This window comes from Neopelma chrysocephalum, unplaced genomic scaffold (assembly GCF_003984885.1).
Source record: "Neopelma chrysocephalum unplaced genomic scaffold, ASM398488v2 Primary Assembly neopelma1_97, whole genome shotgun sequence".
NCBI classification, from domain to species: Eukaryota; Metazoa; Chordata; class Aves; order Passeriformes; family Pipridae; genus Neopelma; species Neopelma chrysocephalum.
In genome coordinates, this window is record NW_020897760.1 from 7,265,387 (window position 1) to 7,290,785 (window position 25,399).

The window sequence follows — 25,399 nt, forward strand, 5'->3', positions numbered from 1 at the left end:
AGTTCACATCATGTAACATTGTTACAGACAAAGCCATCGAAACTGCAGCTCTATTACCAATAACAAACCAAATGTATCTAGATCACTAAAAACATTTCCTTGCCAATCCTATATTTTTTTGTAGACAAATGCTGCTCTGTACTTTGCACCATTACTTAGTATTTATACACAAGAAACTCTCAGATCATTGTGTAAGAAAAGTAGATCTTTTGTCTGTCCATGCAAAAATAGAGTTTGAAGCATTTTAATACAAACTTAAAAACAAAAAAAGGAAACAGTATTCATAAATCCAAAGAACATAGCAAGTCTACAAAAAAGCAGCAGTCTTCTACTTCAGCTCCCAGAGATGCTAATTTTGATGTGCATTAAAAAACCCAACCAAACCAAACACTGAGTTGGCTTTTTTTTTTTGTGAAACATAGCAAACAAATGACTAATCTCAGCAGTCACTGTAGCTGTGTAAAAAGGATGGTCACACTGAATCTAATTTCAATGTCAAAGTGAATTTTGGGAATGAAAACACTCCAGTCATCCCAGGGAGTGACACAAAGCCGATATTCACAGGATCCACAGTTGCTGTCATCTAGGGTGGGACCTACATATAAAGAGGCTTAACATCTACCAGAATGTAACAATATATAATGGAATAATATAAAAAAGACCACCTGCTCCTCAGCCATTCTAACATACATGCTGCAATGGTGCCCTGACATGCCTAGCAGAGCAGGTAAGGGGCTGATTTCCAGCCAATTTTCTGGTGCTCATAATACCATGCCACCAAGGCTTCCTTCCATGACAGGGACTAACTAACCATGCCAGTCTGGCCAGGACCTCAAAACAACCCATCAGCCTCCACTATTGTATGCAGTCTGACACCTCACTTCAATGCAATGCCAGCACCATATGCAAGAGATACAGCTCTACACTTCCTGTTTCAATAAACAAGCTTAAGGGACACAGATGCCTGGAGTTACTTTAAATGGGCTCCCTGTGAGACCAGAGTAGTACTATTTGAAAGCTCTCTCCCCTTGAGAAGGCTCTGTAGAAAAAAACCCTGAGAATAAAGAAAGAACAGGTAGCTCTAGCATAACTTTGTGTCAGCCTTGTTTGTATGACATGGGAGAGATGTTTAAATTTTAAATCCTGGAAGCCAGAGATAAAAAGTGGTAACAAACTCATGGCCAGCCTTTTCCCAGATTGGTATTGCAACACCCAAAGTTTTCTTTTGGCAACTCCTCCTCCTCCTCCTCCTCTATATGAAATGAATGTCTCTTAGCAAGAAGCATGAAGTTAAAAACATGAAAATTCCTTTCGATGGTAGAAAACCCCCCCTATTTGAATGTTTGAAAGGAAGATATATTGTGATCTTAATAACAGTTATTCCAACTTTAACGTTTCGAAGAAAGAAGAGGTACCTGTAAAACAGAAGCCCCACTGTGTAGAAACTGAAGCCCAGCTTCAGCAGAATCAATGCCTCCAGTTGCTAAGATGGGAAATCCTGGGAGAGCACGGGCTATGGCAGACACTGCGCGGAGGGCGATGGGCCTGATAGCATTTCCTACAGAAAACCAGAACATTTTGTTAGCAATGTCAGAACAGACACTGATGCAACTTGCACATCCCTCACGGTAGGAACACGAGGATCTAACATCTGAGGTGCAGAGGCTATATTCATTTATAAACTGAAACCAAGTGGGTTACAAGTGGTATCAATACTTGTAAAGCACTATGTATTCTGCTGAAATACAGAAAATAGCAGAAACATTTGGATGAACACTGCAAAGCTAGCTCAAACATTTTAGCTGATGCTCAAAACAAAGACTAACATGTCTGAGACAGAAAGCAATACTTTACCACACAGTACACTAGACAAAGAGATCTATGTTTCTACATGAAGAATCAGGTTGATTTTTTGAACATAGATAAACATGTTGTCCAAGTAAGAGTAAAAACCTCATTTATTTATGTCCAACTAAAAGTTGTTTAAAAGCACCATTTCACTGCACTTGAAATTTCATATTTTATTTGTTTCCCCTCTGGATGTTTGTAAATTCAGATAATCCTTTATGTAAGCCCCCTTTAACAATCAACATAATAAGTCAAAAGAATAAACTATATGCATTTATGGTAGTATCTCCAAGACTGGGGCTTGCATTTCAAATGGTTTATAGAGGTTGAGTCAGAAAACTCCCTGCTATATTTACAGGAATTATGATTAAAGCTCCAATACACTGTGTCTGCAATGTGTCTTCTTGGCTACGTCCTATTGATGGTATGCAAGTATTTAAAATACGGATGCTGCTTATGAAATGATGGATAGCATAGATAGCTGACACTTTCAGTTACTTTTTTTTTTGGCTAGTTGGGATTTCTGTAGAGAATATTAAAATTCCTACTTAATTTAATGAACCTTTAGGATAATTTGATGTCATCATTGAACAACAATACAGTACTGGAAGGGCAAGACATATCACCCCCAGAGGAACTGTCTGGCTGTGGCTGTCAGGTCTTTCCCCCCCTCCCTTGATACTATATTAGGCAACAGCAACTAAACTTTCACGTGCATAAATGGACAGCCAAACTCAAGATGCACCATTGGTGTGTTTTCATGAAAACTAGAGCCTGAGTAATAAAAATCTGAAATCTCACTAAAACTGCTTTAAAGAATCTAAGACCACAACAGAAAATATCACAAAAAAGGAGCTGGAGTTGAGCAGGAACTTTCCATAGGATACTAATGACTGTTTGCCATCATTTGAGCTAGATTGGTTGTAACATGTTCGAAAAGAACAGAATGATTCTGTGAAAGAGGATGATTGTTAAGTGTCCAAAGAGCAAATATTTTGACAGAATTAATAGTCCAGTCTTAGAAAAACACTTGAGAAAAAAAAAAAAAGAAAAATGGAAACCATGCTGTTTGGTCTGTTGGGTTTATTTATAAAGCTTTTTGGAAGGCATACAGGCCAAAACATACCCTACACAGCCAAAACCACTGAAAATAATCTCATAAAAAAACAGTAGTTCATGAAATTCTTCAAATATTCAGTGCTTGAAATTGAGGTTTGAAGTAAGCATCAGTCTTGCTGCATTGCTTTCAGCCAATGACACAGCTGCTCCAGAATCTCACTGTAATGAGGCAGTTGTTTTTTAGAAAGGTGAAACAATACAGGTACTAATAACTCTGAAATCATGCTGCTAGAGGGAAATTTCTTCCCAATCTGCTTGAGTTAAAACCTGACATCTGCCTTGAGGCATGAATGTTTATACTCTTTTAACCCCCATGTAACTTTTAGAATTTGCATTCAATCAGTTTTAAAGCCTTATAGACCCTTGACCTTAATAATATCTTGTAGTAAATACCTACACAAGAAGATATTTTCATAATATAATTGTTGCTTTCTTCAGTATTATTAAATTAGCCACCTTCTCACTTAAATGACTGTCTCTGTACAATGGCCAATAGAGGAAAAGGAGCAAATGTCAGTTTATTTAAGGTTTCAGCACAACAGGTAATCAGAAAGGTCTTCATTCAGCCCAAAGAAATCAAGCGTGTGATTTCATGAAGTCTAGCAGAGATGGCAATGAGACTTAGAATTTATTATGGAACATAGGTACTTTTTCGTACTAGCTGAACTTGATATTCATAATATGAGTTATTACTTACATTTGGTGATTAGTAAATTAGTGATAAATTGGTATGATTGCAAAAGTATTCCATTCATTTATAATTCACTCAAATGAATTTAAAAACATTTCAGGAGTGCTTTTGATGAGAGTAAATAAATGGCTGTAATGACAATCAGAGAGTTGACTAAGGTGTCACCATTCATCCTAGCTTTTTTTTTTTTTAATTAGTCTACAGCATACAAAACAAGCACAACATAAGGTGTAGCCATTCTCCCATACATTTTTTGATCAACAGTTCAGAAGCTTCCCCCTCTGTAACAAAAGCAGCTGGTCTAGAATACAATGTGATTTGCTTGTAATAGAGATCCTACTGTCTAGTGAAATGGTGAAACAACCTTTCAGATTAAAGCAAAAAAAAAAGAAAACAAACAATAGTGATGCCAAGCTATTAAAATAGGCAATTAAAAAAAAAGAAAGCAAATGAACACTTGATTTGACCTACAGTCTCTATTTTCTTGCATTTTTGTATGAGTACCATAGGAAGGTAATAAATTCCATTATAGAGATCTGTGGAGAAGGAGTTTTTAAAAGGCTGAAATAAAGGAGATTTAATCCCAAATTTTAAAGGACCTGTAAGTAGTACTGGGAATTTGCAGAATGTTGTCTGATAAATCCTATGGTATTTAAGAAGCTGAGGTCCAAATCCAGCATGCATTTGAAAGACAGCTCACATACTAAAAGATAAGCATCTACCACATACTTTGACATGTTGGGACCTGTAATTCCACTAGTTAAGCACCCGTAGCTGAGGAAACTGCTGATATGGTACTCTCTTAATAGAGGCATTACAGCTGCTACCAGATGCTAGATATGGCTATCATTTACCTTGCCGTAAAATAATGAGATTTAATAAACCAAGTCCATTTACCCAGATCTCAGGCACAGGAGTGAAATACAAAAATGAAAGAAAAATACCTCATGAAGATGACATGCTACTCTGCGTTGAAAACTACTCTTTCAAATCTCATGAATCATGGAAAAATATTTGCTACTATACAAAGCTATAAATAGTGAAATACTACATGATGTGAAAGTGCCTTACCTTTTTCTTGCCTTAAAACAAAGAGTTTTTGCTTTATTTTCTTTTCTTTTTAATAAAAAGTCAGATTTTTCAGAATATCAGAGACTGCAGTCAAAGCAATCCAATAGGCAAAACACAACATGAAGGAGAAGCAGAACATACATCAATCAAACGCCTCTCCCAGATCAGCACAGGTAGGCAGAGCTGCCCTTGTGATAAACTCATGAGAGATATTTTACCTGCTTACTTGTTTGACTGTTTATTTTTCCTTAGGAAGTAAGAAACCCTTTACCAATGCCAGAAGACACGTTTTATTATGACTTCATATGTCCTTGGAGTCCCCAGAGGACTCAGTCTTGTTAAACACCAAAAATGTTCACTATGTTGAGGCTTGAGAGCCAAACTTGATGCCTTCTTCAAGAAGCCTGGTTTTAAGCTTCAGGCAACCCAGTAGCTTTAGAAGTTCCCAGCAGAAACAATTCAGATCATCTTGATCCCAGTGATCCACCAATGGGAGAAAATAATTGTCTCAGAAATCTTGAATACTGGGCTACATTCTCACTTGCAATATATTGGACTAGTGTGATAGTTTAAAGTTTTCAACACATATATGCAGCAGCTCTCTAAATGGGGCCTTTGAGTAAAGATGATCCGGGTCCATTAAAAAACAGCTAACAGAACTGAAGTGAATCACTTCAGACTGATAATATGGAGCCTGAATCTTCAAACAATCCAAACAGTCTGAATGGTCTTTATCAAACTCTCCATCAAGAAGAGAAACAGATTTTAAAGGAAAGCAAACTCTCATACATTTGGATAGTAGATCACCTAAACCCACATTTTTGTATCTATGGTTACTAGATGGAATAAAAATGAATTTGGGTCATAATTCTCCCCATTCTGTGCATTGTAAAGTAAAATTATTTTTAATTCACATTATATAATATTACACTGCAGTTCTTTACAAAATTAATATGAGATTTGAACCAATGAGTCTAAATATTAAAAAAAAAATCTGATACATTATTTTTGATTAATAAATCACTGCTAAAATCTGTGCTGCTAAAAAAATATAAACATCCAAAATCCGAACAACATCACCTTTCCTCCCTCTGTAGATCCCCTCCTGGAAGAAAACTGACATGGTTATCGCCCTGACTGTTACAATTAATAAAGCTAATGACAAAAGAAGCCAATGACAGCAAACATCAAACTTGGGTAAAAAGCATTACAGAAAGAAAATGGTCTGGGAAAGTTCAGGCATTGTAGATGATCAATTCAATGCTTCAGGAAGTAACTAGTAAGAAAATTTGGGGATTTGGAAAAAAAACCCAGAAAACATAATTCTTTGTTAAGACATTTTCTGCATAATGTATATGCTGCCTAATACTGGTGATCAAAGTACTTTATATAACTGGTATTTGCAAACAGTCCAGGGAAACATGTAGGTTATACACAATCCACTTGCATCACATTCCTTCCGATTGCAATTAGTCCACACGTTCTTTCTCTCTCCCACCTGTAGGTGGCCACCATAAGCTACACTTATCAAATAACTCATTAGCAGGGTTTTCAATACTGTCATATCCAGATAATTAGCAATTTATTTAAATAACCAATTTCTGTGGAAATAATTGCCATGGAATGCCCTGAACCTACTTTTTATAAACTATAATAAAAGTGTTAAGATAATCCCTGACATTTGCAAATGCCATTAGTTCACCTTTCCTTTTGATAGTGCTATGGCATTATGTTTAAACAATTACCCGATAACGCGGCAGTTTAATGAAACAGTGTAGCAGACACATCCTTCAAAATGACCAGAGAACACATTAATATGCAGAAGAAAACTCAATGAACAGACGTGTTTAGAGAGAAAGACTATCCACAGCTGTTACGAGGTCTGCAAATGGGACACACAATGTTTAGAGCACTAAAAAATACAGGAAATTCCCAAAAAACAAGTGCAAGATGGACCTTGACACAGCTAAATGGTGACAGCTCAACACTTCTCAGGATCCAAAGATGACTCTTTTCACTGTTCCTTATCAATTGCCCTGTCTAGTCAGTCCTTCAGTCCATTATTATTCATTAATAACCATTTGCCAAAATCACTAGCAATAATGTACTAGTTACGCGGGCTCTGGCTATTTCCAACCAAAACCTGTAGTTATTCATCTACCAAATGGAGCATTTGAGAGAATATTCCTTTTATGGGATGTCTCTGCATCAGTTAACCTACATCTTCAAAGCAATGGCTACCTAATGTTTCATTCATAAGTTGTGAAGGGACATCAACGCTACCAAATAAATGGCAAAGGTTCTGCTGACTACGGAGAAGTCAGGACTCTGCCACAAGACTTTAGAATAAAGTTAATGATTCTGCAGATTCGAAACAATTTCTACCTAAGTCGGCTATAGCAGGCTCTTGAAACCATATCAACTGACTGCATTTTTCTTAGCATATCATGGCTATCTTGACAAACTGATAGTGTGTTAATAGTTTCTCTCATAAGTACTGCCCACTTCCTTTTAATTTCAAAGCTTACTTCTCATGTGATTCTGTCTGGGATACCTACGGATTTGAGTCCCACCCTGTGACTGGAAAAGAGGCAATAATTTTGCTTCATATTTCCTTAAAAAAAATTTAGTACCCAAATAGAAAAAAAGAGGTGGAACTTCCATAATCACAGAGAAAAATCAGTGTATTTTTTTGGATTTATTTTTACCATTTTGAATTAATATGAATGATTATTTATGTTCTTTCAGCTGAAAGTTCATAAAATCACCAGAGTTCTCATTCAATAAATGTTTAGTAGTCATCAGAGACTTCTCTCAATTAAAAAAGGCTAGAATCAGAGTAAGAGAGAGGGAAAAATTAAACTTTTCTTATCAGTAAATATTATTTATCCAGGAAGACCTGGGGGAATTGTCACTCATATCAAACTTCAGTAGGAAAAATCAAGAGGACAGATTACAAATTGTTTTGTGGGTGCTGCAAGAAGTAGTTAAATGTTTCCTAACAAAGCCATTCTCTCACTGAAAACTACAGATTCACCAAAAATCAATACTTCTGGTCATCAGCATGAAACCAAGCAAAGCATTTTCTGTTGCAATTTATCAAACGTTCATTATTTAATTTCACTCATGCTTTCTACTTTGGTTTGACTTGAAGCTGGAAATTGTCTGAGAGCACGCTTTACATGTTCTTGGGTTGGCTCAGTGTGCCCTTTCTTTCCCTTGACTGCTTCGGTCTTGCTCCCCACTGTGACTCAGAGCCTGAGTCAGCTGCTCTGGAGCGGCGGAGCTGTGCACCCTGTGCTGTCGAAGGAGGTCTGGCACCGTTGGCACTGCACTCCTCCCCTGGCCACCACAAACCTTGCCTTTTACTGAGAGAGTGCTACTGCTAATCTAATAAAACAAATAACAATACAACAGTAGTGAAAAGGTAATGCTAATACCCAAGGGATGCTCCCAACATAACACAAGGGAAAAGACACACGAATAGGTCCAGTATAACAGCCAAGCGACAGCCCATCTAAAAAATATGGCCCAGTTACCAGACAAGACCACTGCAGCCATCACAGAGGGACAAATGAGTTCCTGCCAAATTCTGCTGGGCAATTCTTCCCCTCAAAAGATGTGAGTGCTTCACTTTATGACACAGTAGGTCTCGCGGCCCATTTATTTCAATGCAGAGACAGAGGTGTTTAACCCAAATGGGTTAGTGGAAATGTTTCTGGCTATTTACACAGAAGCTTACAGATTTGTTTAAAGGTAGCCATGCCCCTGTCAGCCTCAGCAGCGCTGCCTTTGTTTGAGCTGGTCCTAACTTCCATAACAACAACTACCATGATCAACATGACCCTGCTACCAGAATGTGTGTGTATGTCTACGTGTCTGTCCCAGTACTTTAGCACATAGATAATTCTAACCACAAAAAGGCAATTTAGTACATCTAAGGACACACTGGAAGACTAGTGAGCGGCTGCTGAGCAGGGAATAGAGGGTCCTATACTGTATTAAAAAGAAAAAGAGACTGAAAAATGCAGTACAACAACTTTTCACATTATTTACAAAACCTGATGCATACCTTATGTTGTTTAATAACCACTTGCCTAAGAAGTCCATTACAGAAAGGGAAGCAGAACTTCTTGAAGTATAGCAAACTATAGTAACCAGGTCTAGATAACTAGAAAGCTCAGATAAAGTATTTCTTTCTCCCTTTACACAACTCAAGTTCATCCTTGTCCTATTTATCTATTTTATTTTGCTTATCTATTTTATCTATCTATATATTTAGATCTATTTATAGATATATAAACATATTAAAGATACAATGTCACAAATACAAATTTTTGTGAAATGAATGACTCCACTTGAGTAGAAAACACTGTATTTGCCTGTGCAATAATGTCTACATACACATCTACCATCTTATTATTACATATCCATATAATCTGTGTGAGTATATATATACATGCACACTCAGTAGACGTATTTCCATATTCACATATACATAAAACAGTGGATGACACGTCCTCTGATAAAACCTGTTATTTCAACACTTCAAGTGAAAAGTGTTAAAATAAATGGCTCATCACATACAATGTGTTAAAATAAATGTTTATTTCAACACTATGTGTATCATAGCCATTTATTTCAACACTTCCCATTTCTCAAGACTCACACAACCAAGAGTAGGAGAACTGATAGCTATACCTAAGGTAGCTGAAGCACACAGCCCTACTCTGCTTGCCATAGGATGAGTAGGAAGTTATTTGACACTTTTTTTCCTCTCAGCAATAAATAGAAACTACCTATCTTGACTGTTCATGGGGATCTGCATGTGTCTGTAAGTTGGTGGGCTGTATCATCATTTGGAAAGAAGGGCCATACCAGAGTCTGTTGAGATATTCGGAAAGCAAGCTGCTGCTACCAGAGTAGGGTTGGGAAAAGAAGCAAAGCACGGTGGCTTTTGACAATTTCACTTTGCTATTTTGGAGTTTGACACAAAAGCATCTGGGCAGACAAATATTCATGTGAACAAGAGCAAAAACTAGAGCTGTTCATACTGAAGGTTGGATGGGATGTGATTTTTGCAGGGCCAGTTATAATCTGGTGATCAAATTATGAGTTAGAGAACATCTGGGTTCTCACTTTATCCTGCTGAAACAGTTTCTTGGGAGGATTCTTCAGCTCCCAAGACCTGCCTTATTGATTTTAATAGAGAATCTGAAGGGTTTTGGAGAAGCAGTTTTCCAACTTTAAGGTGGTCTCTAAAGTAAAAATATAGTCATTGGGAGCTTTATGTTGGTGCATTTAGATTAGTGTCAGCATCTGAACTTGCTCCTACAAGCCAAGCTCAGACATTACATTATATGCCAGTGTTAAGCCAGCATCAGTTTCTCTGCTTTATTTTGGGAGGAAAGCACAAGAAGCTCCCATTTTCCGGTAGTTCCCACTGGAGCCAGAGGGCACTATGCCTTTATAGATCAGTCTCTAAAGGAGAGAAGCAGGATGAAGATGAAGAAATTTAAATAAGGCACAAAATAAGCACAAAATAAGCACAAAACCTCCACAGATCTTGAGTTCTCTCTGAGCAATATTTACTGCCAACTTCCCTGTAATGTTTTCTTACAGCTTTCCTGCTTTGAAAAACTTTAAAAGCATGATTAGAGATTGTCTAGGCCCTAACAAGACAGTGTGGCCTTAAGAAGATAAACACTTGGTGGGAGTTCTCTTTTCTTTTTCTTGTACTTTTTCTTCCCTGAAATTGCAGATCTGTTTGCTGGTCTGGACAGAGCATAAACCCACAAAATAAACTAATGAAAGGTTAGTGAAGACTTTGCAACCAGCATAACCTATCACAAGACTGTTTTGCACCCAGACAATGAAAAATTGAGACCACAGTTTCATCAACTCACAAATAAATTCACTGCCTCGAGCCAAGCCACTGTGCAGTGCTAGTTGCCCATATTCAAACATTTCTCTTCCTGTAAAATTATCTTCTCCTCTTGTCACCTTTGGCAGATAAAACACTAAAATCATTTTGTAGCAGAATAGCCTACAATGCAATGAAAGTTTTCCAGAGAAAACCACGTTTTCACCATTTCACTTTCTTCAGATGTGATTAGTTCCAGAAAGAGGAGGTATCATCACTCCTTTGAAGGCACAGTAGGTTATAAGATTGGTCCTCAGAAGTTGGCAACAGGTAATAAAACTGCTTTTATTCCTAAATATCAACCAGTTTCAAGAATAACAGCTGCTCACAGAGTGGTAATAATGGAAATATTGGGCTAATAACTACTGTAGACATTAAAACACTGTATCACAGACATGCAGTGCACATTACACAAGAACACTTTCTTATAATTATGGTTTCATAGGTATATAAGTTTCTAAATATTTAGTTCTCTACACTTTGTATTTTTTAGGATAGATATTAGAAAAAGGTTCTTCACCCAGCGAGTGGCTGGGCACTGGAACAGGCTCCCCAGGGCAGTGGTCACAGCACCAAGCCTGACAGAGTTCAAGAAGCATTTGGATGATACTCTCAGGCACATGGTGTGACTCTTGCAGATAGTCCTTTGCAGGGCTAAGGATTGGATTTGATGATCCTTGTGGATCCTGTACAGCTCAGCATATTCTGTGATTTTTGTAATGAAATTTCCAAGATAATCCTTAGGTTTCCACAAATGAAAAGGGGCCCCCCACTCCACCAGAGAGGTGATACCTTGGCTTTAGCTGAGGCCTTAACTGCGCACAGATGACAATTTTGAAGAAAAGCTTTTTCTTCTTTTCCTTCTTTTTAATAACCTTCACCATTACAGGAAATTTCATGCCATTTATTTAGCTGAGAATGTACAGAAAGCTGAAGAGTTGGTGCCTTAATGGAAGGCAAAACAATAGCTTTTCCATGCTGTGTAAACTATTTGTGGCATAGAGGAAATACAAACCTTATTTGTGGAGGCCTTTACTAGCACTGGAGATATAATTGAGAGTTGCTAATTAAGACATGGTTATATCAGTCCTGCTTGTGACCAGTCACACAACTCGGTGCTGATTTCAAGAAGAAATTATACACCCATATCATAATTCTGTTTTCTGCATTAATAAAAATAACAGCATTAATAGGCCTAAATAATAATTTGTTTGATGTATTCAGAGCAACATAAGGGGATGCAAGGGAATTTAGTGCATTGCTCTGTCAGATCACTTTAATTGTTATCCAATGAGGGCAGCGCAGAGGGTGAGTAAGGGACTTAATTTATGTACTTACTCATCCCCTCAGCTTCCACTGAAGAAAAATGGTAGCAGCACAACTCCTAAACTGCATTTGTTGGTCTTCAGTGATCAAAGTAAAGGCCAATTAACAGAAAGCCAGGGGCTCACAAAGTATTTGTTGATTTTAAAATACTGATCAGAACACACACTGCTGCTGCTAAACACACATCAGCAGTATTTGGCACTTACACAGTGCCTTCCTGGGAGAGGATAACCAAATGCTCTACAAAGGTATAATATTCTTCTCTCCCAGAAGAAAAAAGAGTGCAAGGGGAGGCCTGGAAATCTGTGTCAAGAGAGTAATTCCACCTGAGCAGAAGAGGCAAGAGTTGGCCCTCCTGGACACAAATCCCTCGTCCCTTGTCCCAGAATGTCCTATTACCCATTTCTCTAAAACTGTTTGTAATTTAAAGGATACCTTTAGAAGTATGCTTTGTAAAACAACTCAAGCAGTCTCCTCTTAGAAGTAAATTACATACTAATGTCCCAAGCACCTTATTTGGTGTGTTTCCATGGATGAATTGTTATGCCCATTCACACCACAGTCTCATGCACGGGAATATGGGTGTTCACAGAAGCATACAGGACTGTTGTTGACTGTTACTATCATCCACAAAGGAATTATGTTCTCCTTCCTTCCTGCTTCTCTCTAATCTAAAATAAAACATACTGAAAGAATTGATTCACACTGGGGGCAGTATCTTTGGGAAAAGTGATTTGCTTCCTTGTTTTTCTTGGTCACGCAGAATTATTAGAAATTCTGAAGGTTATTTTACTCAGTCAATGTACATATGAAAATGAAGATACCCAATTTGCATGAGCCATCACTGACATAATACTGCGTATGGAAAACTCAAAGAGGAAGACTCACAAAAGCATAAATGTTCCATGTGAAACTCTAACACATCTGTTCAGCACTGAAAAGCCAGCATTTAAGTCCAAAGCGCTAGAGAGCCGAGACAAGTGCATTTTTGGAATCAAAACAAATGCTGGTAATTTAAGAAAATACTATGAAGCACACAAAGGCTGTACAATGCCATATGTTGCACAATGCATCTGGTAATCAATTTAGTGTATACGCCAAATTTACTAGAAGCCCAAATAGGCTTAAGTTCTTGACTCAGAACTTCAAAAAGTAAACTGCAAGCATTATAAACACAGTGCACCTACAATTAGTAAAGAAGTGGATTTTTCTTTTTACCTGCAGAACACAAATAAAAATTAATCTCCTAAATTACTTCCCGTAATGAATACATGCCCAAACTTCACTTTTGATCAATAGCTTTCATAGACTCACAGTTTTAGGACATGATATGTTTTACAGTTTAAAAGACAAATGTGATTTTAAAATTATTTTATACTCAATGTTTACTTCTGGCTTGTAGGTTTCAAATCATGAAGGTTTTATGCTGTCATGTGTAATTCTATACACAATACACTACTGAAGATGTCATCAAACATAGATGTACAACCAACCTTGTATGTATTGAGTCCTAAATCAAATATGAATCCACAGTTACAGTATTAAAAATACAGCAGAAATCCCTAATTCAAGTGGACAGTATCACCTATAAAGCCAAAATAAATGGTGTAGGATAATAGTTTTCAGACTTGGGTTACTGTGTCAATGCAGAGACTTGAGCTGTGCTAACTCACCAAGCTTGATCTTGCTTGCCAAAGCATGCTTGTCAATATTTAGCTTCCAGGGAGCATGTCATGAATCTTTACAAAAACTAGCATAAATACAAAATATTATAGCAGCTGCTATGATCCTTTTTCTAACACTGAGATTAAATTGCTGAAATTTGTTTTGAGCTTTTTACACCAGAAGATGTGTGTCATATACCTACTGTAACAAGAATATGAGAAACGGCATTAAGGTATTGCAATGCTGTTATTAGGGCTTATTAAAACACAGGAAAACACCAGATGCTTTACATCAACTGATTGGAAGTTATTTTAATGTCAAGTTTAAAAATATCACTTTCTCCTGTGTCATCAGATTACAAAATGGACTGGGATAAAATAATATACACCCGTGCTTTCAAAAAGAGAAATCTCGGCTGCACCACTAAAGCCTGCATCGTTTACTTGCCTAACCACTGGAATTTCAGCACAAAATGTAGGCACACACTGTCTTAGGCATTTAACACTAGTACCTATGTAATGAATACACTAACCTCCAATTTCTGATGCAGTCAATGGAGCGAGAGAGGAAGTCACCTCTGAGAATGCCTGACTTCTTACAGTGATGAGGTAGAAGCTTAGAGTCTCCCAGTGAAGTGCCTGACCCTCAGCTGTACTTGGTTAGCACATCTGTTGTATGTATCTTAGCATGTCCTTGGCCTCTCTGGGGACAGCCCCAGAGGGATCTCGGACACAGACGTACTGTGGTAGTAATGGCAGCTCAGGAAGGCAATGCAGGTAGCATTAGCAGAAGAGAGCACCACTGCTGTCCACCTTCTGTGCCCAGCAAGCCTTCAGATCAGTGAGTCTCATTTGTAAGAAACAGAAAGAAATAGAAAAGGACCTTGGAAATAGCACTGGAAAAAGCCCAAGTTTGGAAAAGAGAGTGTAAGAGTGACAATTTTTTTTTTTTTAAGACCCTTTTACCACTCCACACTATCTGACTTTTAACAGTAAGCTAAGGATGTCCTCAGAGCTGTAAATAGTAAGCTGAAAAAAAAGAAACACATCAGAAAGAAATCTGTGTGCCTGCCCCATGTAGGAAAGAACTTCATCCTAAAATTCCCATCAACAAGATGGATCAAGTCTTTGGATAACTTCCCTACTTTTGTCAGGATTTACCTCCTCTCTGGATACCTACTAAGAACTGATCCTCTAGTGTTTTTATAAACAACAAAGATGCAAGCAATCTCTTCATTATACCAATAAACCAGAATGTACCACACAGCAGATTTCTCCAAAATATCTCTTGAGGAAAACAAGTTGCCACCAGATCCTCTTTGGAGGTCTGAATTCTTCAAATCCCACCTTCAGTAAGTTCGGAAGAAGCTGCTCAATTTATACCAAAATAACCCAGACTGTTAAAAGCATTATTTGGCAATACCTTCTCTGCAAGTTCTCCCGATGTACACAGTTTATCAGGGCCTAGAACGAGAAGATTTCTCTGAGTATTCATTATTAAAAGCTAAGCAGCTCTTGAGTGGGCATATATGCAAAAATTGGTGAAAATATTGCCAAGTTTGGGGTATACAAATAGATGGGCTGCTGACATGGCAGATGAGCGCTGCCCAGCCAAAATATGGACCGGAGTAACCATATATTCCTTTGAAAACCAACAGGTCACTCAATAGGGCTATGAAACATTTATGAATGGACAGACGCAACCGTAGCACAATTAACTGCATCATCATTGACATGCCTGCTTGCACAAACCCCCTCGGCTTTCTCCTTATTTTGAGCTGCCAGTAACAAAGTTCTTCACAGTATCAGTATTGCCTCAGTGCTGAGTCAAGTGTGGTACCACATATTCTATGGACAGACCTCATGTCATCAAAAACATCCTCTCTATATATTTGCAATATATTTCTCATTCTGAAACAGTGGGACACTGTGCTCAACAGTTCTTCCTTGGCTCTCACTTAACCCAAATAACAGTGGTTCAATCCCTGACTACGAGTGTCATTTGGGATTTAAATAGAACTTAGTAAAGGGGGTTATACAGTGCATGTTAATAGGGCAGACAATTTCAATTACCCAACAATGCACAAACTGCAAATTGATTATAAATTGGAAAACTCAATTCCTACAGCAGGTTCCCTAAAAGATTTTGTAGGATATGTTTGTACATCCTGAGTGTGAGCAGGACATTTGTATAGCTCATTCTATACAATGGTGTGCTTGCATGAAAAGGCACGCTAAACTGCAGATCCCTTAGCTGACTACTATATATTAGATGCATTCTTTTGAAAGATAAAAAAATATTCTGATGGTTGTGAAGTACTTTTATAAATGCCTTTGGCAATAATTCACCAGGGATGATGTGATGCCCAGTGAAATACAAACCCAGGATCTACCCAGTTAAACAAATCTGCTCTGTTTTGTCTTCTGTATTTTATGTGTGAAGTTGGCATTAGGATTTATTCCTTATTTGAGCAGGATACTAAAAAATACAGAATGTTAGCAGGATTTAGGTGAAAAAAGATGTATTCCCTGTGGGTTCATAATAAATCATAGCTAACCAGTGGTAGAATTTTCAAAGGCTATTCCTATATGGAAGTGGGACAGCAGCAGTAATGGTGTAAGTACATCCTTTTGGTGCTGCAAGGTGTAAACCAATGCCTTGGGTTTAAAGTTGTTCCAAGAATTTTTTTTCCTAAACCCTCATATCTGATTGTCAAAATATCCTGCAACAGGATTAATCACAGCAAGCACACTTTCATGTAATTTGAACTCTCTTCAAGCCACTTTTTGACTCATTTCTAGAACACATCAATCTAGTGTTTTATAGGTAGTGAGAATGATAAGAGCCCCAACATCCTCAGAAAGATGCCTAAACTATTACAGATACCAAAGCTACTGAACCAGATGGAGGAGCTAGCACGCAATACAGAAGTCGGGGTGTTTTGTCAGCAGTGGTAATATTCCCACAGTGATGACAGAAAACAGTAGTTAGTCGGCCTACCCTGCAAGCACAGCTGTCCCACAGAGAGAAGGAAGAACAGGAGGAAGCTCCAGGCTAGTAAATGTTACATAAGAAGTAATTTTTGTATTTATTTGTTAGCTTGTATTTTGATGTGTAAATGTGTTGCAATTTTTTTTCAAAAATGTAAAAACATGTTTCTTCAGGTAAAATGAGATTATGCCCTCCACTGAATATAGTGGGCTCTACAGACAATATATACCACTTGGTGACCAGAGCAAATCAATATGCAAAGTAAGATATAGAAAAGAATAAACATGCTTAAGACTTACCAGGTCAAACTCAGGGGTTTTAACCTCTGCTGATACAATTGTTAACCAGAATTGTTTACAATCTATGCCAGATTCCTTTTTTTGGGGGGGAGAATTATATTTAGAACTTCTGTTCTGAGTGACAAGTACAGTTCATCATTTCCACAGAAGACAGTTGCCTCATTGATCACTCTCAAGTACCACTTGTACCACAAGCCCTGCTGTTGATTCGGGTACGGAATAGCAAGTCAGCAGAAAGGATAATTATGGGCCATGAACGATCAACAACGGGGAGCTTGTAACACTGACATGTATTCACAAGAATTGGGACCATTTCCTTTGTCAGGCCTTTCCTCTGAGCTTATCCACTTGGCCCAACTCTAACTTGAGTGATCGCCAGAGACTGGTCAGTGACAGAGTGACCCTTCTAACCAGTCACTGAGCAGCTGCTGGGATACAATAAGGTACACAGTTCTCACAGTTCAGAAACACTTTTGTAGTGAGTAACAGCTTTTCAGTTGTATGAAAGGCTGGAGAGTTATACTGCATGTCACCACAGTCTCTAGACCCCATTACAGCTGCATTTCCAAGTCAAAAGACATTTCACTTCACCGTGATTATCCAGGGAGAAAGGTGAGCAAAATCAGATTGTGAGAGCTGCTGAGACTTAATGGAAAACAAACCTAGCAGTAAACTTCACCACAGCTTTTCTCGATTTTTATTATTTTAATTAATGTCTATTTGAAATTCTTGATAGTATTTTCATTCCTGTGTTAGAATAAACTGAAAAGTACTTAAATGCCAAGTACTTCATAAATAAATAATTTATAAGATAATTGAAGTAGTTATATTTAAATATCCTCCAAAATTAATTGTAGTAATTTTCTTATGACAAAATATATCAGTTTTCAACACAATAATCTCCAAAAGACATGACACAAAAATATTCTGAGATTTTTTTTGTGAGCATTTGCTTAAAATTAGAAGAGGTGACCATAAGAGAAAGAGATACCTTTTCCTGCAGACCTGGCAGACACAGGAAGACAATCAACTCATGCTGACAAAGAACACACCAATGGGTTCAATCTTGCCGATATTACCAGAAGGAAAAATTTTCCGTTCTTGACTGACTTACATCTCCTTATCAGGTCATACTTTGCCTGTGGTACATCGAGCTACACCCATTACTGTAAGCAGGCTTAAATAGGAGCCCCTGCTCCACCAAACTGCTTTAAAATGCTCTGTAATATATTTTACCTTCTAGATTCATTTTCATTTTTCGTTAATCAGATCATGGCTCTAAGATGCTAACTATGAGAGCACTCATTACTTAATCGTGTTAAGCCATACCATATGAAGAGATTTCCCATTTTACCTACCTGCACCCAGAATAAAACTGCACATTCTTTCACTCATGCTTGGGCAACCTAGGCCACAATCATTCTCTCTTATTTTTACCATATCATGTCTGAGAAGAATTTATGATTTTATCTGAATCACCGTCTGACACGCGCCTTTGGTTGCCATGACTTAGACTCGATAGATTAACAGTTATCTATGTATTAAAAAAACTCCACTCATCTGTGAAATTAATTATTTCAACTGTACATATTCTATATGAGCTTTGATGTAAACAGTAAATCCAGAGTGTTCAACAGCAGAAGTTTAGAGATTAAAGCAATTACAGGCTACTAAAACAGGAGAATATAGCTAATTGCATTTCTAAAACCCTGCACAGACCAGCAACAGTTAATGATGATTTGATGGTTTTCTACGACTTTGGAACAAATACTTGGCTTTTAGTCTGAGAGCAATGCTGGACATTTCTGTCTGATGCTTGGGGGATTCAGCCAACTAACAGATACATTTGGTGAAGAATCTCATTCTAGTCATGCCCTCCCTTCCTAATTTCCCTTTTCACTGTTTTGTCGTCTTTGCCTGTTCCTCAGGGAACCGAGTGATTGATAGCCTAATCCAATGACTGTATTACAGCTGCCTCAACTTGGACTCTTTTCCTTATCATTAGCAGTTAGCCTATGGTTAAATTCACAGCTCACTGCTTGGTACAGCCCCTGAGATTTAAGGGCCTGGCCTTTAGAAAATATTTAACATAAAATTGAAATCTTGACATACTGAGAATTCAGTTCTCTGCAAGGCTTCTTTAATTAATCCAATGTACTGTACCATTGTTCTATATGAGGCTCTGACATGGTGAACTGTTACTGAAGCTCACAGAGATGTGTAATTCTAAATTAAACACTCACTTACATGTACCTACACTGCATTTGTTTCCCAAGTACACGTGCATGAATGTGAAAATTTAAATCCAATCTGTAACAATAATAAACCACAAACCAATTACACTTAAGGAGTAAAGACTTTTCATTCATTTCAAGCTTGGAATGATCTTTTTCAAAGTAAGAGGAGGTGAAAACACAGCTTTGTTCAAATGCTCTGTGTCGAGACTCCTCCTTCATTCTTTTACCAGGACTCATTTAATCTTTTGATGAATGAAATCAATTATGATCATTTTTAATCGACTACAAATGGCACCGGTGCTAAAAGTGTGAAGTGTTTTCTTTGTGGGAATGAAATTGGCTAAAAAATATTAAAAGTGGAAAAAATATGCTTAGTTCCCTGACCTTATCTGGAGAATAATACTTATTTTTAAATAGCTATGGGAAGGACATAGACCTTGATCTATGCTGTAAACCTTTGCCCTACTTCCAGTCAGTCGATGAGCTGCAAGCTTCTATGAAAATGGCAGCTGAGTCCCAGATGAAAAATTATGCATCTCATAAACTGCTATTCTGCTGAAATGTCAAGCTATGGCAGGGCTGTACCTCAAACTCAGCACTTGGCATTTTCCTTCTGTCTGCTTTGTTGCCATGAAGCAAACATGAACAGTGAGGATTTGTGTAGGGCAGGTAGCAGGCGAGCTCCCTGTCAAAAATCTATTATTAGGGCTCTGATCTCTCCTGCACAGACCAGTGACGGCAGTACACTAAGAGAAATCAGACTGCTGCAAGGACACGACGGAAAACAGAGGACTCTTTGTGAATCCTGACATAATATATGCAAATAAGGGCTTTTAATGGCTGAGCTACATTGAACAGGAATAATAAAACAAAATTAAAATTGTACTATGGCATATATTTGTTTTTCACCCCTTTCCACACTGTTTTATAAATATATGTTAATGTAAATAGTCTTTAACTCTCAGTAAATATTTATACTAAACAGAAGTGCCTATGCATACATACATTTTGTTTTGTTTCCAGTGATGGGCTGCTTTTCATTCATTTCTATTGACCAAAATCCACACTGCACTGTCACTGATAGAACTGTGATTAGGAAAGTGAATGCTCTTGGTTGTTTTTTTCACTTTTAATGATGTGTCACAGAATTAAAATTAAAAGGCAGCCCTTATTATTACAACTGAAACTTTTTCTTTTTCAATATAGTTCATGCATTTTAGATTAGAATATATGCCTCTATTAATAATGTCAATATACGTTTTAATTTAATGAATTTACTCCTGAAAAACATTCCCTCAACCATCACGATTACTGTCGGACAGCGGTATTTTCAGTAAAAACACACAGCTCCACCAACTTACTTCAAAAGTAACTAAAATTATCTGCCTCGGCTGGTTTCCAGCAATTCTACATTCCTGCATTTAATGACTAAATCAGCTATTTAGATATATTCCTTCTGACATCCCTTGTGAGCAGCTATGAAGTTATAACACACAGATTTCTGAGTCTCTCTTTTTCTAGAAAACATACACGTTCTCAATCATGTTGTACGATATATTTGTGCAAATAATGCCAAAATACTACAGAATGTAATAATTGGACAAAGCAATAACAGCACGCAGACATGAGGTATTTGAACTGCTACTGTAAAATACTGCAATATTTTCACAACAAAGCATTAAAAGAATACACAGTGAGTGCACCGTAGAGAGATTTGCTTTTAACCTAAGTTTTTTGCTAAGTCCAGTGTATATTTTTACAAATTTATCCCCTAAGGATTTGGCTTCCAGACAAAAACAAAGAAACAAACAGATGACAAAGAACAAAAAACCATGGAAATTCAAACAGAAGCTCTGCTCTATTTTGCCTGCAATAAATATCTTATTGTGCTGCAATGTGATGTGTTTTATAAAACACATCGGGAATATGGAAGCACAGTATGAAAGCTCACAAAAAACCCTTTTTTTTTAAATTTTAAAATACATTTAAAGGAAAGAAATCTTAGGGAAGCATGCAGCTGCTGACAGTATATTAATATTTCTCTGGGAAGCCTGGCATCTTATTCTGGTATCTATAGAATACGCATTTTCACAATAATTTATACAAACTAAAATATATATTTTAGAGCCAGAGGTCACTATTCCCTGTGAGGAAAAAAACTACAGCATTAGCTTCTTATTAAGAAACAAATGCTCTTCATTACACATGTATAGGTAGAACTCAGGATAAAATCTCATGTGTTCCACATTCTCAGACTTGAAAAATTGCTAGATCCATTGTAAAAGCTTCTTAATGGAAATCAAACTGTGTCTCTAATCCTGCAAACACATATGATAGTTATACAGTTTGGAAAACATATCTCAATTTTAGTATTTTTCTTTCATCATAAGGGCTTATTTCCTTAACCATATTTTGTAGACTTCATTAGGACGTTTCCACTTTTTGAGTAATGGGCAGTTCCTGTAAATTCATTTAAAAAAGAGATGAAGACTGGGATCCTGTAAGCACAATGTCCTCTCAGGTAACGAGGCCACAGGAGTCCACAGGGCTACCATAGCCCTTGGGCTCATCTGGGGCTTCATAGTGCCAATTGGAAATCACTTTTCTTTAGAAAACAACAATTTGTCAAAATTAAAGTGAAATTTTTCTTGCAAATAATTTTTGGCACCGAGATAGAGGTAAAATGAGAAGAAAAACCTGAAATATTTTACCATGCTAAATAGTTAGAGGGTAAACTTTGAATCCAGGGGACTGAGGGGGGACCTGGGCTCACACCTGGGATTTAAACCTGGCCCTCACAGGTCAGGCTCATGTGCAGGTCAGCAGGCTGTGCTAGTATGAGTGTGTATCCTGTGAGAGCTGTTTCCCTTTGTATTAATAATTCAATATTTGCAAGGAAGTGGAGAAGAGAGAGAGACTAATCCTACAGTCTAGTGGTCAAACATCCACCTGGGATACTGGGATCCTCCCTTGTCAAAACCACCCAAGAAACAGGAGGGTAGGACGGAGGATAGAGTGATGCCTCTTGCAGCTTAGCAACTGTCAGCTGATCAAATTAGATCAAAACAGGAAGGTCACTGCCTGAGCACTGGCTGGCAAGAAAACACCAACTGTGACAACTTGAAACTAAATGGGGGTTTCAAAGTAATCTCATTAAGTCTCTCCTTCTTTGAAAGATTTTTTAAAAAACGTTTTAAAAAACCAGAGGCACAAGTCTATTTTTAAAACATCTCAGGATTTGGCAATGACGTTAATAAACTTTTTTATTATTATTATTTTTATGTATACTAGACAAACCATAGGAAACTACCTGTAATTTAGTAATTCAAAAGGAATTATAAAAAAAAATTCTGCTTCAATGTCTCTCTTATCTAGAAAAATGAAGGATGAACTTCCTGCATATAGTTACTTCTGCATGAGGCAGAGAAGAGGAGGGAAGAGGAGGCTGAGGGGAAATTTTATATGGAACATATTTTTTCAGTACATGGCCAGGTAGGAGCACAATTTTAAACCCTGGAGGACAGCAAAGCCTGTAAGTCAAAATGTCAGGTTGCTGTTAGGCCAGGGCATTAACACATCTTCATTATCTGCTTTGTCAGAAACCTTCATCGAACTTGGAGGAGTTTGCACTCACCTGGAGAAGAAAACTTGCACTGTACTATGAAACATGAGGACACAGTGAATTTATAAACTCCTGAAGAATGTTGGTCCTTTAAGAGACCAACTTCCTTCTACACGACCCTGTCATTGCCACAGGCTAGCCCCTGCCTCTGTCTGCTGGCCTGTGGCCTCATCTCGGGGTGTGAGGGGCTGCTGTTCTGGGCTGTGGTGGCTCATCTCCAGCGTCTGGGGGCCACCTCCTCACGCACACCACACCTCCACCCAGGCTCTTGGGAGCAAAGGGAAAGACAGAGGGCCGGGACAGGGCACGTTTCTCTATGTGACACCAAGGAAGGAAAGCGTCCCTGCTGCAGTTTTGGATTTTTGCTCTCTGAAGCACAAGCACCCCTCCAGACACAACACCCTTATAACTGGCAGGTAATGCTGCTGGGGGCAGAGAGAGTTTCCTATGATTTATGTGCAAAAAGGAAGGGAAAAAGATAAGCAAGCTCAGACTGATCTAAAATCCAGTTTAAACCAGCACTCCAGAAATAGTCCATTGCAAGCAATTCCATTCCAGCTAGACAATGTTGGGTCACCAGCACTGAGCCAAGGTACATTTCACACCTCACCAGCACACCTGACTAAGGGGACCTTGTGCTGAGACCTCCACAGGGCTGGGGCCAGCTCCCACCTCACCCACCCATGGTCACACAGCACCGTAAGTGTGGTGTCAGGGGGTCCTGCCTCACTCACTGTACCTCTGTGCCATGTGAGCATCACCGCTAGTCCAGAATCTGTGCACATGGAAAAATCCAGAAAGCCCAACCCAGCTTGGCAATGCACTGTATCTGCTCTAGGTTTGTGCATCACAGAACACAATAAAACAGCTGTGCTTTGGTAAAACACACTGAAAATGAACTAGACATTGTTTCTATAACAGCGCTGACTTTCACTTAAAAATGAATTCTCTCTTGAGAGGCATTATTTGAAAAAAACAACAAAAACTTACTGACTCTATCAGATAATAAAATAAAACAAGAAGTTTACGCACATCAAAATAGAAACCCAATACTTCACGCTATGAAGCGTCTTTCATGCCAAGACCACAGAGCACTTCCCAACAAGCCTGTAGGCATGTAAGTGATGTTACTGCCATTCCACAGACAGGAGAAATAAAGCACGGAAAGGTCAAGTGTCTGGCTGCAGGCCACACGTCTCAGGCATAGCACAGCTGGGAACAGAAGTATGGCCACTCTGCCCCTTGCTCTGATGAGATGACATGCTCTCCCACGTTTTGTAAGCATGCTAGCTCTCTTGATTTAAAATTGCTTTCCTACTTTTGTAGATTTGTATACTGCTATAGCTGGCCACAGAGCAGAACGTACTACAAGGCGCTGCCAAGTCAATTGACTTTATTGGCTCTGTGGTTTTCTTTTGTGCAAGGGGTTGTGTGATTGGGACCTAGTGATGACAACTAAGCAAGAAACATTTATATATTTGTCTGTTACATTATGCTCTTTCAAAACATAGTAAATTGACAGCACTTGCAGCATTTTTCATATTTTTTAAATAACCAGATTTGCGTTATAGGCAGTGGTGCATTCTAAAAATGTCATTTTCTCTCTCCTCTCATACATGTAAAACTTCAGGAAAAAATAAATTTATACATACACATATATATAAACAAAATAAAGAAAGAACTTTTCTTCAGGTCCACTTAGTATTATAAACCAGAGAAATGCTGGTACATCCTCACAGCCGAGTATGCAGGTGCCACTGTAATTTACACTGCATATATGTTTCAAATTTGTGACATAAGAGACACACTTTTCATAATGCAGTCATTTTATAGATTTTATTAGGCAGACTTATGGTAGGAAGGAATATTCAGAAATTGCAACTTAAATGAGAAAATGTGAATGGTGTTACTTATATAAAATACTACTGCAATAGTTCTTTTATTAATTTTTAATGCACAGCACCCACTGTGACCTCCTTTATTCTTTTCCTGTCAACATGGCAGGCTAGAGAAATTGAAATGGGCTGTAGCTGTTCTCTTCTTGTTCCCCTCTTCCTCCCATTTTGCATAATATTAAAATATAACATCTTATTGGACTGTCACTGTGAAATAATCATTATGCGATAGGCATAATGATTTTTTCTGATCGTTATCTCTTTCTTACTTTTCAGCATTCTCTAAAAAATTTCAAATTCCATGTAGTTATCTAAGGCAATAACACAATCTGCCACGGAATACACTCATCTGAATTAAAGTTTGTTTAAAAGTTATCTTTTGCTACATTTCTTATGGTTCTCTAAGGGTAACACCAGTCACCTAAAATAAAGAATCTTTTTGCCTGTCCAGTCTCCTCCAATTACGTTTTTGGGGTGAGGTAGGAAATGGGTCTGCTAGAATAGCATTTGACTCAATCAGGAGGACGCTATTACTTCTGTTATGTATATTTACTGCTACCTCTATCACCAAGGAGACTAATCTCCATACCAGTAAAGTCAAGAAGCTCACAGTATTGTCTTTGCAGGGCCAAGTTCGTGTTGTCACAGCAACAGAGCGCACAGGGTCAATAGATTAATACATTAGTGTGCACAGGCACTGAACTGGAGTGTA

At 37.9% G+C, this 25,399-nt stretch overlaps 1 protein-coding gene across 1 annotated transcript in view; it reads right to left on the reverse strand.

Moving 5' to 3' along the window:
* Positions 1–25,399, reverse strand: part of LOC113972789 (dihydropyrimidine dehydrogenase [NADP(+)]) — a 260,733-nt gene that overhangs the window by 63,721 nt on the left and 171,613 nt on the right. Inside the window, exon 17 of the mRNA XM_027694199.1 lies at positions 1,416–1,558. Coding sequence (XP_027550000.1) covers positions 1,416–1,558 — 143 coding nt within the window. The remainder of the gene's footprint in view (positions 1–1,415; positions 1,559–25,399) is intronic.